At 41.1% G+C, this 16497-nt stretch overlaps 1 protein-coding gene across 1 annotated transcript in view; it reads left to right on the top strand.

Annotated features, from left to right (window-relative positions):
- NIPAL2 (NIPA like domain containing 2) overlaps window positions 1-16497 on the top strand; it is a 55898-nt gene that overhangs the window by 14730 nt on the left and 24671 nt on the right. The window contains 2 exon segments of the mRNA XM_042036316.1: window positions 4264-4332; window positions 8573-8744. Coding sequence (XP_041892250.1) covers window positions 4264-4332; window positions 8573-8744 — 241 coding nt within the window.

Below are 16497 nucleotides of genomic sequence, written 5' to 3'. Positions count from 1 at the left end.
TTCCTGTAGATTGTGAATTTTGACCTACCTTTAGTGTTAAACACTGGCAGGTAGCTTATAAAGAACATAATGGTAACGGGGTATATTTTGGATGGATTATTTCAGGTGCCTAAGCAAGGCAGTGAGGGAGTGGCAGGCCAGAGGAAGGCATTCGTCAAGCCTATTTTGCCACCAAGGAAAATGTTGGCAGATCCACAATGTCAGTCCATGGTCTGTGTACTCAGGGGTTATCTGGAAAGGACTTCAGAGTGGATAGGTGACTTCCATGTCTTGTTCCAAAACATATTAAGGTGAAGTAAATTAAATTTCTGTATTGTTTTTTATTTTCTGGAAAACTTAAGGGCAAGATGTTTCTGTGACAAGCCTCATGCATTTGGAAGCACTGGAAGAATGTGTCAACAGTTTGAAATCTGGGGTCTGACAAAGTGGCCTGTATGCTCAGACAGATGTTTTGGTGATGAAGAAACTTGCAATTTATGCCAACAGTTTTGAATATTTAAAGCTCTTTCCTGTAGAAGTCCTTAGTTGACTGAAGTAGTACCATGGATCTGAAGTTGTCTGCAGCTGAATTCCCCAACTGAGGTTTGTCTTGAGACTTACGTGTGGGAAGCTCTGCAGTGCTGCGGATGATATCACAACTGGATATCACAACTGGAAACTCAGAGAATATCATTTTTATTACTTATTAAACTGGCTGTTCCACCAGTCCTTTAGTCTCTGAAGGATATTAAATGGCAGACACTGCACAAATAAGGAAGCCTCTCACATGATAAGATGAGAACAGAAGGACTCTGGTGGCCTTTAGGGCGATACAGTAACCATTTTGTGATCTGTCTCCAGTTGCAGCTCATCGTTCATTTGTGTGTGGTTTTACTAGCCTGAGATATGCTATCCTATTTTTTCTCTTCTGTTTGAGTGCGGCTGTATGCGATAACCCTGGTTCCTTAGAAATTACCTGCTGATTTAGGATTCATTCTGATTTGAGATGCTTGCAATGTACTTTTCCTCCTTACTGTGTTTTCCCCTTTATTTATTTAATATAAGAATGTGTGAGTATGTACCTGCATGAGACAATTTTGCCATGCTGTAGCTGCATGGTGTTACTTTACCTTCATCTCATCTCCCTGAATGGATCCATGTGATATTTGACCTCCTTAGGGCAACGTACTCTGCTCTCAATCTTTAGGGGTCTGTTCAGCCCTGCGTTTGGAAGCCTGGTGCTATCATCATGCTAAGCAGAGCTCATTAACACCTGTCAGCCTGGAGCAGGCAGTGCAGTATGTATGCCAACAGCAACGCTCAGGTGAAACATGTGGTCATTGCAATAAAATGAGCAGAGCTATGAGGGTAAGATTTGAGCCCAGACTGCCACTACACATTTGCGTTGATCATACACATGCGCTGTTTTTTCTTGTGCACAGACTAGGAGGTTGCTTAAGTTAGGCACAGAGGAGCGTCACAGGGTAATGATTGTAAGATAAAAGATGGTAGATTTAGACTAGGTACAAGGAAGAAGCTTTTCACAATGAGGGTAGTGAGGCACTGGAACAGCTTGCACAGAGAAATTTTGGATGCCCCATCCCTGGAAATGTTCAAGGCCAGGCTGGATGGGGCTTTGACCAACATGGTGTAGTAGAAGGTGTCCTTGCCCATGGCAGAGAGGCTGGAATTAAATTATATTTAAGGTCCCTTCCAACCCAAACCATTCTGTGATTCTCCAGGAAGAGAATTGACATTTGTAAGATGGTTTCTGCTCAGACACAGGCTGGTCATCATGACAGAAATCTTATGTGTCCCACAGTGATATGTGAGCCAAGCTCACACATACCTGGTGAAGCAACCACTGTGGTGCAAAAGCAGTTGCTGTTCTAGGGAGGACACCCATGACGCAGGGCATTGGAAAACCCACTGCTGGAGATTTGATTCACAGCCTCTAGGGGCATGCACTCAGGTCATCATCAGTACCCACACATGGATCTGATTTAGCACATTACTTTAAATGACCAATGGAACACATGACCTCATCCTCTGCTCACCAGCTGCATTGAAGTTTTACCTCCAGAGCTGGATAGAGACCCTTTTGTGGTCTGGCTTAAGATCAGTGGTGTTTCCTTCCTGGAGTGCTGGTTGCCTACTGAGTCCTGAGCAGCGTTTGTGACCCCCAGTGGAAAATTGGGACGAAGGAGCTGCAAGGGGTTGCATCCTGAGATGCAGCCATAACGATAGGATCAGCCTCTGGAAGAAAAAGAGCCGCAGAGAGACTGAGTTCTCTGCTGGGAGTAGTGGGGATTTGTTACAATTACTAATGTAAGTGCAATAAGACGATGGGGTAAATGAAGTGGCAGTTTCTGCTTTCTATTCCCTGCTGTCTCCTTTTTCTTTAACACTTCATGACAAGGCTGACAAGGCCACTTCTCCACCTCCTCACAAGGGAGCACGTTGTCATTTAAACAGTACAAGTCTTCGGGAGCAAGAAAAAAGTTTTTATTTAGTTGCTGTTTTTTGAAGCTGCTGTGTGTGCAGGATGAAGTTGTCAAACTTTGGGCAAGATCAGTGCTCAGGATTTGATGCTAGAGCATTAAGGCATAAGGAAGCAAAACCCAACCCCTCTGCTTCTGCAAGGCTGGGGTGGTGTCCATGTGACAGCACTTCCCCAGAGTGGAAGGAGGCTGCTGTGTCCCTGTAACAGTGCTGATCTCAGCAGAGACGTCTGTGCTGCGGTGTGCTGAGATGTCTCATCACACACTTCCCACTGGCTCCAGTGACATGTGTTCCCAGAGCATGAAAAACACAGTGTGTGTGTGAGAGCCCAGAACATGCTGCTGGAACACCCACTGGAGGATCCTGAGGAAACAATGCAAGAGGGGAAGGACCTCCAGTGGCCATGCACCAGAAGCTATGGGCTGAACTCTTGAGTAATGCTTCTCACTGAACGCTTATTGTACCCAGGTTGTGGCACTGATGCTGTAATAGTTAGCAGAGTGAGCCCTCTCACTTCCTGCATTCTTGTCTCTGAATCCCCTTGCACCCATCAGTCATGTCTTGGTGACACCTGGCAGGCAGCCAAGCACTTCACTCGGAGCAGTCTGTTGTCTGCTTCTCCTGCCGACTCTAAGCCACTACAGAAACATATGGGCTGGAAATGGTTGGATTCTGCTGTTTGGCTTAAATAAGAATATTATAATCGATTTGTAATAAGGCTGTTGTTCCTTCACACTTTTGGGAATGCCTTTTCTTAGTCTGGGAATACCTAGCCACGGCAACAATCTCCCCCCCACGTGCTTGCTGGACAACTTGTTGCTCCTTATAAATGTTGACGGGTAACAGTCTCTGTGGCTGGTAGGCACTGCCTGTTCAGAGTTGTCCAGGCACCTTCTTGGATAAGTATCATGAAACCTGAGGCTGTGAGCATAGAGTTGGATCGTGCTTTACAGCCTGCAAACAGTTGTTATGCTGGGTTATATTACCATGACCTTGTTTATAAAAACTGATGGTATGTTTGTCTTTTCTACAAGCTAATGGGGCTCCTCATAGCTCCGTAGAAGTGACCTTGAATGGGTTTTTAATACACTTAGGATGGCTTGCAATGCGTCAGAACATTTTGAAAGTGGACAGGGAGCTCTATCAAGTACCTGTTGTTTGACCTTGCTGAAATGGCATCTTTAAATGACTGCTTTCCAAAATACTGAATCCTGCTTGAATGTTTTTAATTTCTTGGCTTCATAGAAAGTCTGCAAATCTTACTGAAAATTAGACAGTCTGATTAGGAAATTATTTGATGAAATAACACAATACATTGAAGAAACTGTCAGGAGACCTATGATCCTGGCTGCCCTGTCAAATAGTGGATATGTTAACACATAAGATAATGGTGTTCCAATAGGAATGGTTTGATTGATAATGATTTTCCTTCAGGATAATGTAAAAACCAGGCCCTTTTCTGGGGGGAGAAAAGCCCTGTATGTGGTTTTCAATGCAAACCTGCCTAGTTTTTTCGTTCGTGAGATTTAAGAAGGTGTTCTACTGAAGGACAGCAAAACCACTGACACGCCCTTTCCATTTCCACTTGTTTACTACTTAAGCCCTAGACAAATGTGCAGAGGTATTTCTTATCACTTTACTCACTGCAGCATGAACTCAGTGACTGAAAAGTAAAATAATTTGATTTTGATTGGGTTATAATGTGCTATGAGAAAACCACCGTTATATTGTTCTTCTTAAACTAATAATTATTTTTGTATTTCTTTGTTTTGTGATTTGCAGACTCAGCTCTTGGGAGTTTTACTTGCTGCTGCTTCAAATTTTCTCATTAGTGTCTCTTTGAATATACAGGTACGATATGGTTTCTCTTTATTCAGAGTTGTTTACATTTAGCAAGTAGTTACATTGCAGTTTGGTTTTGGTGAAGTTCAAAATGCAAAATTGTTGCATTTAATAAACCTTCTCTCTTTCATTAACTGTAATCTAGCAGTGCCCTGCTGTAGTTTCTGGAAGTTGGGAGTTGTTGGGAGCTCTCAACCTGTTCTGTGCTGTGATTGTCATACAGGAATAGAAGAAATGGTTATAACTCCTCCTCCTTTGAATGTGCCAGAAGGAAATACCAGCTGCGACTCACTTGTGGTCCCACTGAACCTGGGAGGAAGGAAGGATACTATGAGAGACAGTATCAAAAGCTTTGATGAATTCCAAAAAGATTACATTAACTGGCTTTCCTAGATCAACTAGGTGGGTTACCCTATTATAGAAGGAAATCAGGTTTGACAAGCAGAACTTTCTCCTCATGAAGCTGTGCTGGCTGTGACCAATGACTATGTTGTCCTCCAGGTATTTTTCAATACGTCCCAGAATAATCTCTTCCATTATTTTACTGGCACTGAAGTGAGACTGACAGGTGTATATTTTCCAGGGTCTCCTTCTTGCCCTTCTTGAAAAGTGGGACAATGTTCACCAGCTTCCAGTCAGCTGGGACCTCTCCAGATCCCCAAGACTGCTCAAAAGCAATCGAGAGAGGCTTTGCAATTATATCAGCTAGTTCTTTGAGGATTCTTGGATGAATCCTATCAGGCCCTATAGATTTGTAGGGATCCAGCTGGAGCGGTAGATCCTGAACAAGTTCAGGGTTAGCTGGGATTTGATCATTCTCAAAGCCATGGTCCTCCAGCTCAGGGTACTGAGACCCCCTTGATCTGTCATCCTTGTTGAAGACAGAGGCAAAGAATGCCTTAAACACCTCTGCCTTGTCCATGTCCCTGTTTGTGAAGTGCCCATCCTCATCCTGTAACAGGCTGATGCTATTTCTATGCTACCTTTTGCTATTATATGTCTGAAAAATCTCTTTTTATTGTCATCCACATTTCTGGCCATCTTCAACTCCAGCTGAGCTTTGGCCACACAAACTTTCTCCCTACAGTGGCAAGCTGCATCTCTGTATTCTTTCCAGGTCACCTGACCTTGCTTCCACTGGGCACGCACTTTCCTTTTTTCTCTTATTTCCAAGGGAAGATCCCTGTTCAGCCAAGCCAGTCTTCTGCCTCTTCTGCTTGACTTCTGACATTGGGGAATTGCTGCTCCTGTGTTCTTAGGAGGTGATGTTTAAAAAGTGACCAGCACTGACAGACCCCAGCACTACAAAAACATTTCCCAGGGGACTTTTCTAACTAGTTCCCTGAGCAGCCTGATGTCTGCTCTCCTCATGTCCAGAGCTGAGGTTTTGCTGCACTTTTCCTCCTGTCAACAAAGATTTTAAACTCGAGCATTTTGTGGTCTCTGTGGCAAAGATGGCACCAGTCACCACACTGGTGACGAGATCTGCTCTGTTGACAAGCAGCAGATCAAAGAGGGCCTCTTTCTGAGTCTGCTCCCTGAGGACCTGTTCCATAAATGCATAAAGACATAAAGGTTTTAGGAATACTGGACCCCAAAACAACTTTGACCAATTTAGCTTTTTTCCCCGCAATTAAGATAATCTGAGTAAACACTATTTAAATCATAAAAGTAATGGGAGGTGCTGCCCTTACAACTGTGGTAAAGGGTTGTGGGATGTCATTTATAAAATCCTTTCTGTTTTAATAATTAGAATACATACTCAGTAGAAAGTTAAATTTTTCATTATAATCTCTATCTTGTAGACTTCATTGTATTTTTGGGTCTTCTAACAAAAGTTTTTAAAGCACAGAAAACATTGTTGTGTAAATTGTCCAGAAGAAGTATTTTTGCTAGCTGGTATTTTAGAAGTTGTACAGGCCTCATATAAAGCTATTTCTTGCTTTTTCTGTAAAGGATGAAACAGAAAGTTGTGGAATATGAAATCTTCTATTCACAGTAACCCACTTCATTAATGGTAGAAGGTTCTTCAGTGGTTCCCTCCTATTTTAAACATCATTAGCTGGAGAATCCCATAGAAAGAAACCTGTTTAGCCAGAGGTGGTAGGCAAGTTGAGGTGACTGCTGCCTCTCCAACATGAGTTCCAACCTGCTGGTGGTGACAGCACTAGGACAGGCTCTAGGAAGACCTCTGAAGTTGAAGTGGAAAGGTAAAGGTGAAGTGAAGAAAAGTGAAGTGGAAATTCAGTCTAGCCATGATGATGAGGTTGTTCAGACTTCACATCTTTTGTCTGCTGAGGGTACTGGATGTCAAAGTAGATGCTTCGCAAGGGGATGTACTGAGGCATAAAGGCTGACTTCTGCTGACAGCCATAATCATAACAGCCCTTCCTGGATTTGAATGATCAGCTTTTTAAATGCTGGTTAGGGAAACCCAATAGCTCTCACTGCCATTTGACAGAAAGTTTAAACTGAATTTTTTTTATCCTTTAAATTAGGTTTTTCTCCATTCTTCTAAATATGAATAATGACTTTCCCTAGATCTCAACATTTATCTTCACACTCCTATTAATGGGACAGGCCAAATTTTTTTATTCTCTGTCCCTCTCTGATCATGCAGTCCATTATCCTGCTTCTCCTCCCTCTAGCAGCTATAACTGAGTTATAAACAGCCTCCACCTAAATACCATTTGCACACATTACTGTGCAGAGAAGATGGACATCTGGAGAACGAAGGCTGTAGGGGAGTTGCTGAGCTCACCATCCTGTGTTCGCTTCACATCTTTAAATCTCACTATGCCCTCAAAAGTTAATCCTACAAGATTCTGGGGTGAAAACGCATCTCAGGATTCAGTTAAAAACTTGTCCTATTTAATTTTCGGCAGAAACTTGTATTCTTGAGTGATAATTTGAATATTATTTAATATTAATATCATCTGTATCTTTGTTGGACTTTTTTTGTTTCCTTGTTTATAAAAATGGAAAATCCTGGATGTTACTGTGAAGAACATCTGTCTCAAGTTTGATTTCCTTTTGCTCTTTTTCTCCTTGGAGGGCTAAACTTCTTCCTAGAATTTCATCCCTTGAACAGGTTCCACAGCATGAAGCTCCAATAATGTGCTGCATCTTCTCAACAAGGGCACTGACTAGGACTATGGGGTCTTATAGACTTTGGTGTTGGCCCATACTCTATCAAGTAGCCTACAGAGAAGGATGAGAGTATGAGGAAAATTCTTTACAACCTCCCCAGGCTCTGCAGGGAGACTTCTAAAGTCAGATAGCAAGTGACGGAGAAAAAATTTCTTTTACCACCACTTGTACTGTAATAACTGTATCATTTGATTCCCACCTTTTTTGACCCATGTGCAGAGAAACTGGAGAGCAATTTAAGAAAGGAAATGATAATCTGCAGAATTAATGTGGTAAACATTGCATCATTCCCAGTTACGACACTTTCTTGATGGAGACTGCCTGGACTCTATTTCAGAAGATCAGTGTGATCAAAGACAAATTACCGTTCCATGTACAGGTTCTTGCTGTACAGCCAGAGAGAAAACAATTACAACTTGTGTCAATGACACCTTCTTCATGTACCAGGAAGTGTTGATGAAGTATTACTTGAGTATATGTTATACCTGTGCCAACTGTTTTTTCTTTAGAAAATAATGCTTTACTTGTGATCTCCTTCTAAGGTCAAACAGGAGATTGTAGCCAAATCATAAATTCTATTTAATTAATTTAGAGTCCTCCCTACAGAACATGTGATTAAGTGCTGCCTTTTCCATTTTGAAATGATATTTCTGGCGAGGATAGACTTCATGGACAGGAACACCCTGTTGTCTGTTCCTCCTGTCCCAGTTTGTTGCCACAGTTCTGATTCTGCCCTGTCTCCTGCCTTTGAGTGTTTCCAGATTCAGAGCACAACTGCTGAGCTTTGCTTTGAGACAAGAACAGATGTGTGTGGTGATAGCTAGGAAGCACTAGCTAGTACTCACTTAGCATTTTTTGGGTTTATTCAGAGGCCTGACTTTTCAGCCCTTTCCACCATGGCTGAGAAAGCACATCTGAAGCAGCACTGAGTTAACACAAAGCTCTGCAGCAACAAGCTCAAAGTCATGTTTAAAAAGAAAACCTCGATGCACCTGCAACTTGAAGTTGACAACCCCCTTAATTATTCCCCTTTTGTCAGACATAAGAACACAATGGAAGTCTTTCTATTCATGCCTGTTCCTAATAATTAATTTTCTAGAAATGCGCTCATCGCCGACTGGTTTGCCAAGCAGAGCAGAAGCCCTACTACACGAGCAAGCTATGGTGGTGTGGGATTGCCCTCCTAGGGCTTGGAGAGGTGGGCAATTTCACAGCCTATGGATTCGCCCCCATTGCTCTTGTTGCTCCACTGGGATGTGTTTCTGTTACAGGTGAGACGATTTGCCATTTCTTGCTTGGGTATATGCTTTAATCAAATGCTTGCTTGTGGCTAGAGGAATAATACCACAGAAACTGCAGCAGGAACAAGAGGAAAATGTTAATGTCGTGGTTTGAAAAGAAATTATTCATATAATTACATGAGCTGACAGTTTGACAAAAACTGTCTACTTAAACCAAAGACTCTTCTAATATATTTCTTTTTCCATGGTTTTGTCTTTTGCGTCACTCTGTGCTCTGCTAGTTCCTGCCCAGTGCTGTAACTGTTGCCAGCTCTGCAAGCCCCCAAAGAGGGGGACTGGCATCCTGCTGCACGCACAGAGCTGAGCTCTGATCCCGAGTACCTACAGCGTATTTGCTGTGTTACCATCACAGCAAGTGGTTTCTGCTACCTCTTCCCTGCCCATCACCATGATTCATGTTGATGTGGGTAAACTTGCTTGACTCTCTGGAGTGTGCGACAAAAAGGGCCTAGAAATTTCCAGAAATGTTTAGTACATTTACAGGCATTATTAGACATGTTCATTTGTTCCTTTATGTACAGATTAATTGGACTTTAGCTGCAGTGATATGATCTCGCTCTTTACTTCATGTGGGGTTTTTTGTTATTAAGGTGCTCAGACAGTATGAGATGCCTGTTTCTTTGACAAAGTAACACATTTAAAAATACGTCTTCATGTTGTACTAGTGTAAAGCAGGGTAGACAGGGAAATATTGTACGGAGGCAGTAAAAACAGGAGTACAGGGTGCAGCTGCATCCCTTAACCTAGACACTTCACATCCACAGCTGAAACATCCAGGACTGAGATATCTCAACAGTTCTGAATATGCTGGAGCTCATTTACTTGCTATTTGCAAGTGATAACAGTTCATGGCCAGCAGCTACCAGTTGCATGCTTGCAAGTGACATTGCAGTGAGTGATTCTCCATGGGGAGGTAGAAAAGGTGAATTATCTTCCCATGGACTGCCTGGCTGCAGTGGAAGGAAGCAGCTAACCATGTGTGGGTGCAATTTAGCAGAGAGAGAGGGGGAAGGAAACTGCAGGCAATTTACTGTAACCTTTAATGTTAAATTATTGCAGAATTTCAGATATAAAGCCATGTTAGTTCTTTATAGTAGGAAAGATTTCTCAAAGAAAGGAATGAGATATTACCTGAGTTGAAAATGTAAATTAATATGACATATCCCAGTGTGATTTTGGTGGCAGTAGTTGTATCTTTAACAATTGTAGGCATTGTCAGACATCTCTGAACATCAAAGAATATTGACCAATCTCATTTGTTGCCCAAACTGAATAAAATGCAAATAGCGAAAATGAGAAAGAAAAAGCAAAAAGCAGTGAGTAGGAAAAAAGACGTCAATATTTATTAAACTGAAAAAGATGAGATCACATTCAGGGTTGATTTTTATCCAAGCAGATTCCTTCTTTGCTTTTGCAAAATGCGAAGAAACATTGCATCTGGTGATTCCTTCATTCTCCCCTTCCCTTATTTATAACAAATACCAAAAACCATTTTCCTAACTGTTATGTCTTACCAAAATTCTCATCTGCTTTTTTTATTTTTAATGGCCCAGAATGATTATTCTGGAAGATTCCAGAAAGCACATTATCTTATATTCCATTCCCATAAATCAGCTGATAGTATCCATTTCATAGCCCAAACAATAGAAATATCTGAAATTTTATTTAGTCTAGCAGACATTCCCTTAAGGAAGGGCAAGTAAAAATTGTGTAGACAGCCAATTACAGCAATAACTTCCCAGTAACACTTCCTACTACAAGATACTTTCCTGTCTTCTGAAATTAAAGCCAGAGAGATTTTAATTTTAAAAGAGTTCATCATTTAGGGCAATGACAAACTGACCAAGTCAAATGTGTATCATCTGCTAACAACTGGGCAATGGGTAGTTTAGGCAGCAGGTCTTCCAATTTAAAAGATCAAAAATATTTTTCTCATTAAGTTGTGACCTCTTTTAAGTGGTGGAGGGTGGCCTTTGCAGAGTCTAGCTGACAGGTTTTGTTGAGGTATTGTTTGTTGGGGTTCCTCCCCCCTGGCATGGGGTCCTGTGAGAGGGGACCCTGGAGTAGAGGCAGGGCCTGCAGGGTTTCCCTACTTCCTGGTCAGTCCTGTTCCCCATTGGTTGTTTTGTGTTCCCCTGCCCGAAAAGGACCCTGCTGGTCCCGTGATTGCGAGGTTCTTCCGCAGGACCCCGGCCATGCGGCTGGAAAATAAAGATCTCTGAAACATCTGTCAAGAATCGGTCCCTATTTTCTTTCCACGGGCCTCGCTGTCTATACATGTTGCAGAAATCCCAGCAGCAACAATTGTTGAATTTGTGTCTTTCATAAATTAATATTTTTTAATGAACAAATTAAGTACTGGATAACAAACTCCAAATGTGTACCTCAACCCTAAGTCCAAACTCCTGAGAAGCATTTTGTTCCCAAATTCAGTGTCAACATGTCCCATTTGGTAAGGGCTGACTTTCACTGACATTGGAAATGCAGTACATACGGTGTACTGAAGAGAAATGTGCTTTGCAGTATGTCCAGTCACCTAGGGGATTCTCTGCAAATCCCTGTGACTCTGGGTTTGCAGGGAAAGTTTCCTTTGCTTGGAAAGCAGGGTTTGGAGGAGGATAAGGCAGACAGGAGTCTCTGCCCAGGATGGATTTGGGCTGTACCCGTCATATATCTCCAGACTTCTGAGACAGGAAGCATCTTAAAATAGATGGAGCCAACATCTATTATGCTCTGCTACCACATTTAACTATTTTCAACTGAATTTTGCACGTAACCCGGAATCAATTAAATAGTGAAAAGTTTTTGCCTCTTTCTATTGAGCTGGATGCTTCCAGTGTTGTGTTTTAAAAAGAATACAGCACCAAAGATCATGAATTGGCATGGCACCAAGGGATTTAAATTTTTTTTTTTTTTTATAATTAAGCTAGATAAACTATATTTTTCTTCTTACACAGTGTAAGTATTTCTGTGTGTGGTTGCAATGATGCAAGCTCTACATCTGTTCAGGGTTTTAAATAGTTTGAGAAGACAGCAGTTGTTTTCTTCAAGAGGAGAAATTAGTAAATTTTTAAGAGTGGAGGAGTAATACATGTTTGATGTGATCATTAAGAAACTTTCTATACTTAAAAAGTAAAACTCATGTTTTACACGTAGCTTGGGTAATTTTAGGTTGCAGTGGTTTTTAGCTCATCATCTTGCTTTTGCCTGCAGAAATGACTTGGGGATGGAAAAGGTGAGGAGAGGCCAGTGGTGTTGGAGATAATTTCTTCTGCAGTTTTCATCATTCTATGGGGAGTTGTTTTACACTTGACTCACTTAGCCTGACATTGTTAAGATCCCTTTGCATTTTTATGTGCTCCGTGTAAACAGTAGTGGGGTGCTTTAGGCTTTGAAAAGTTATATTCCTGATGTACTTCAGGAAGATTCTCAGATACTCTTGTAGAAATTGATTTCTCCCACTCACTGTAATGTAATATCTTTGTGGCCCAAGAACTTGAGATTTTGAGGACTCTGTTACTAATGATATCTAGGAAACATTCACCAAATTATTCTTTAAAATACTTGATTTGTACTTGTCTAGAAGATGCAACAAAAGGATTTTCAGGGTTTTTGCTTCTCTCTGCACTGTGTATTTCCTATAATCCAGGTTACAGAATTAAGCTCACCTTAATGGTCTCTCTTTTGAGCACTTTCTCAGATGGGGAAAAATTTTTCATGTTTTGTTCACTACTTTTCCAGTACTAATCTTTGATCATGTTAGAAATGTTACAGGTTCAGTGTCCAGGACAGCTATCAACAACTATCTGTAATGTCTTTCTTTATATTTAGTGTAGCATTAATATCCGTCATATAAACTAAGAATGGGTTTTAGTAGTCAATTAGATGTAATAAATTTGTTCCCAGCTGTCATTTGAGCTCCAGCAATTAAATGCACTACATAGGTCATCATCTCTCCAGATTTTCCTGACTCTGTGGCAGACTACAATAGCTTGAGTTTAGGGATGGATTGAAGCATCTGCAAGTTTTTCAGTACTGGGATGGTCCTGAATCCCTTCAGCTTGGAAGATAGGCTGAGGGTCTGTTCATATAAAGCAGACTTTGAGGTCACATCTTGAAATGTGACTGGCCACAACTGCATCCTCGTTAACTCGAGCACTGCTCAACTGATTTAGGGTAAAATCAACCAGGTGAACTTAAACTGCTTGATTAAATGGAAGCACACCCTTAATTTGCATAAAACAGAGTAAATTCTTGGTCTCAAAATGAAATATTGTTGCACAAACTGAGAGAGGTGCATTAGTCTTTGAATCATGTCTAGTTCTCTTCCCTTGGTATTTCATCCAGACCAGTGGTGAAATGGGTACAAAAGTATTCTTCTGGACGGGTGAGTTTAAATGCCTTTACCTGACTGAGTCTGTTAAGCTTAAGAAAATGAACATTTGAAGCAAATATTAAATTCTGTGGTTTGTTTTTGTTTTTTTTTTAACTATTGGAGAAGACAGAAGTAGTGCAAGCTGTCTATGCATTTATGAGGAGAGCACTAATCTTTTTAAATAGTACATAAAGCTCATCTAGGAATTGAAAAGAGGAAAAGAAAGGATATACTAATATTTGAATTTATGAACAGTTGTGACAAAAATTAGTGTAAGACTTGACAGTAAAAAAAAGAGGCAAAAAGATCATAAATAGCTTGAGAATCAGGAAAATAGCTTAATAGTGAAATATAGTGAAATAGTTCTGCATAGGAAAAATAAATCATGCACCCTCACTTGAGTTTTTTATGGCTGGATTGAATGAAATACAGAGAATACATACTATGAATCAGTATGTATTTTCTATCTTTTACTACTTCTGTTGTGTATTATCCCTTTCTTAAAGAAACAAACAAAACCCAATCCTAACTGCAGCTTTCATGTCTAGGAAGCAGAGGAGTTATTTTGTGAGCTGGATTCTCACCATTCATTGTGTGCTAGTGGCAGAACCCACACATCACACTGGTCTTTATTTCTATTTGTGCTGGAGAAAACCTACATATTGAGACAATTGTAAAGGATCACTCTCCTAAGAGAATGAGCAGCTGACTGAGCTATGTGCAGCACCATTACAGCCCTTCCTCAAGGCACTTAATTGCATATCATGAAGAAACTCTGAATTTTTTATCATTTTTTCAATTTACATTGAAATTCACATGCTGCAATGAATAAAAATTCATTCAATAATGTGAGTATATGATCATTCAATATATAATGAATATATTCATTCAATAACAAATGTAAACCAGCCTGGTTTATGCTGATGTATGAAAAGATGAAGATTTTTAGATAACAATTAAGCTCCTGAACAAACCCCTTCCCCCATTTCCCACCCAACAGTTTTTATGTATCATGATTTTGATGTAGTGTCAAATAATATTTTCCATTTGAGTTTCATGAGCATTCAGAAAGGCTCTGTCATATAGATACAAGCATTTTACAGGACCTATTTACTTCTCAAATTATGGATATTCATATAAGCATGCAATCAAGGCATGGAACAAACCCAAGGATTACATCAGGATATATTGGTTCTGTAATGTTTAATCCTTAACAGATCATCTCCCAGATTTTCTGCCCTTCTCTTGGTCTAGCATTGTCACTGGCCATGGGAGTTGGATCTCTGCCTACTTTTGAAAGTTTTACCTTAATAATTAGTGAAAAAACTAAAAATTATTCTGATTCACCCAAAAGTACACAAGTCTTCTCAGATGACCAGGGATGCAGTCTTTGCTTTGATGACTTGACAGCTGATAATCCAGGCCTAGGGTTGTGCATGTTCTGTGTTCCCAAAGCCAGTGATTCAAAACCAGCAAGGCTTCAGAACAGTGATAAATTGCTTGTTTTGTTGCTGAGCTATTGCCAGCTTACTCTTTGACGCAATTTTTGGTCTGCATTTCTGTATTGTTGTATTGTATTGCTGACCAATAAAAAAAAATACCAAGAAGAAAACTATCCCTCACTCTGACACAGATCTCAATCTCTATAACTGTCTATAGCTTTTTTAAAAAAATAAAGCAAACAAAAAACCCATTGCAAACACGTATTAATACTTTCCAGCACAGCAATTGCCCAAGTTCCTCAGTCTATTCACTCATAGAGTTAATGTTCAATAGTTTATTAACCACATCAGTATAATGGTGGAAGAGGAGGAAGCACGGTTTCTGTGGAGGGAGAACAAGAGAACCCTGGCATGGGAAAGGGAAGATGGGGGTTGAGTGGTAGGGAGTTAAACTTACGCTGTGGTGATGGGATGAAATCAAGGTGAAGTGGACTAGGAGGAAAGTATGGGGGTATAACATCACTGGTAGAGAGGAGGAGGGGTGGGAAGATGAGAGACATCACACCTGTGATCTGAGGGAGGGTGGGAAAGGAGTGGAGAGTCTGGGGAGTTTCAGCAGGTCTGCATTTAAGAACTGAATTTAGGATAAAGTAAGGGCTTATATTCATGTATCTGGTAGGCCTAGTTATAGCCTCTGAGTGCCCACTTACTCTCTTGCAAAAAGTTCACAAGACCTAGGATAACTCAGGTTAGAAGGAACCTTCAGAAAGTGCCTAACACAACCAACCTCCTGCTCAAAGCAGGATCAGCTTGGAGGCCATCCAACAGAGAGGAGATGGCATCGAGTGTGTGTTGGCCTTTTAGAATGTTGTTTTAAACTGCCTTTTCTGGAAGAGTTAATGTCTTAAGCAACTGAGTGCACCTGAGATTGTGAGTGGGAGCACAAAGGAGCTAAGGAAGAGGAGGAGAGCAGCTGGGAGGGCTGTGGATTTCTCACTGGGCTCCTGGGGGACACTTTGGTGTCTTTTGTCTTGCCAGCCAGAAAAAGCTGCAAAGCCAGCAGAAAGCAAAATTAGCAAACACCAGCCTGCATTCCCAGGGCTCCTTTCATACCCCTCCTCCCTGGCCCATCTCCAACAAGACAGTCAGCTCTTGGTTTCTTTGCTTTAATCTGATTCAAACCTACCTTGAAAATTGAATTATATGAAAGACAATCCCAAAGTCAAACTTGGGAGCTTAAACCCCAGGTAACTAACAAAATAAAAGTAAAATTAAAATGTCATGTTCTCTTGGCTGTGCTACCATAGCTTGCTTAAAATTTAGTCCTGGAGGTAACAGCCAGAGTTTGAGGGGCTCCTGATCAGTCATGTATATTTTCTAGCATCTCATCAGGTTTGTGTAACTGTTCTCTGCTTATTCTCTTAGGTTTACCCTATTTCGTTTTCTTCTTCACTTGAATGAAAATGGAGCATTGGCAGCTTATCCACAAAGACAGTTGTCTTTTGTGTTCAGAGTACCTCCTGGGTCTCATTCTCCTCACCTTGGTACCTCACCTCTTACTTCAGTTTTTTCTCTACTCCTAGGTGGTCTAATATGTGTTCTTCAAACCTCTCCTATTTTTGGATTCCTCTACATATTACTCTACATCATAAAGAGTATTAATTATACATAGATTCTCTTGAGCTCATGATCGCTGGTGCATTACCAGCTATCTCTGGAGACAGAGCTTGCTGCATTTGAATGCATTATTAAAGCCAATGACAGGCTGAGTGACAAGTTTCATTATCTGGCTGCATTCCAGCACATCCTTGTGCCCACTGCCAGCCTCAGAGGTTGTGCGGGGGGGCCCCCCCCCCCCCCCCCCCCCCAGCGCGCGGGGGGGGAAAACACAACCGAGAGCGGAAGG

The sequence above is a fragment of the Corvus kubaryi genome, unplaced genomic scaffold (genome assembly GCF_017639235.1).
Source record: "Corvus kubaryi isolate FWS band 111438036 unplaced genomic scaffold, C.kubaryi_AGA036_p1.0 37385, whole genome shotgun sequence".
Classification (NCBI taxonomy): Eukaryota; Metazoa; Chordata; class Aves; order Passeriformes; family Corvidae; genus Corvus; species Corvus kubaryi.
Note: the sequence above shows the minus strand (reverse complement) of the source record. Positions and strands in the feature narration are given on the sequence as shown.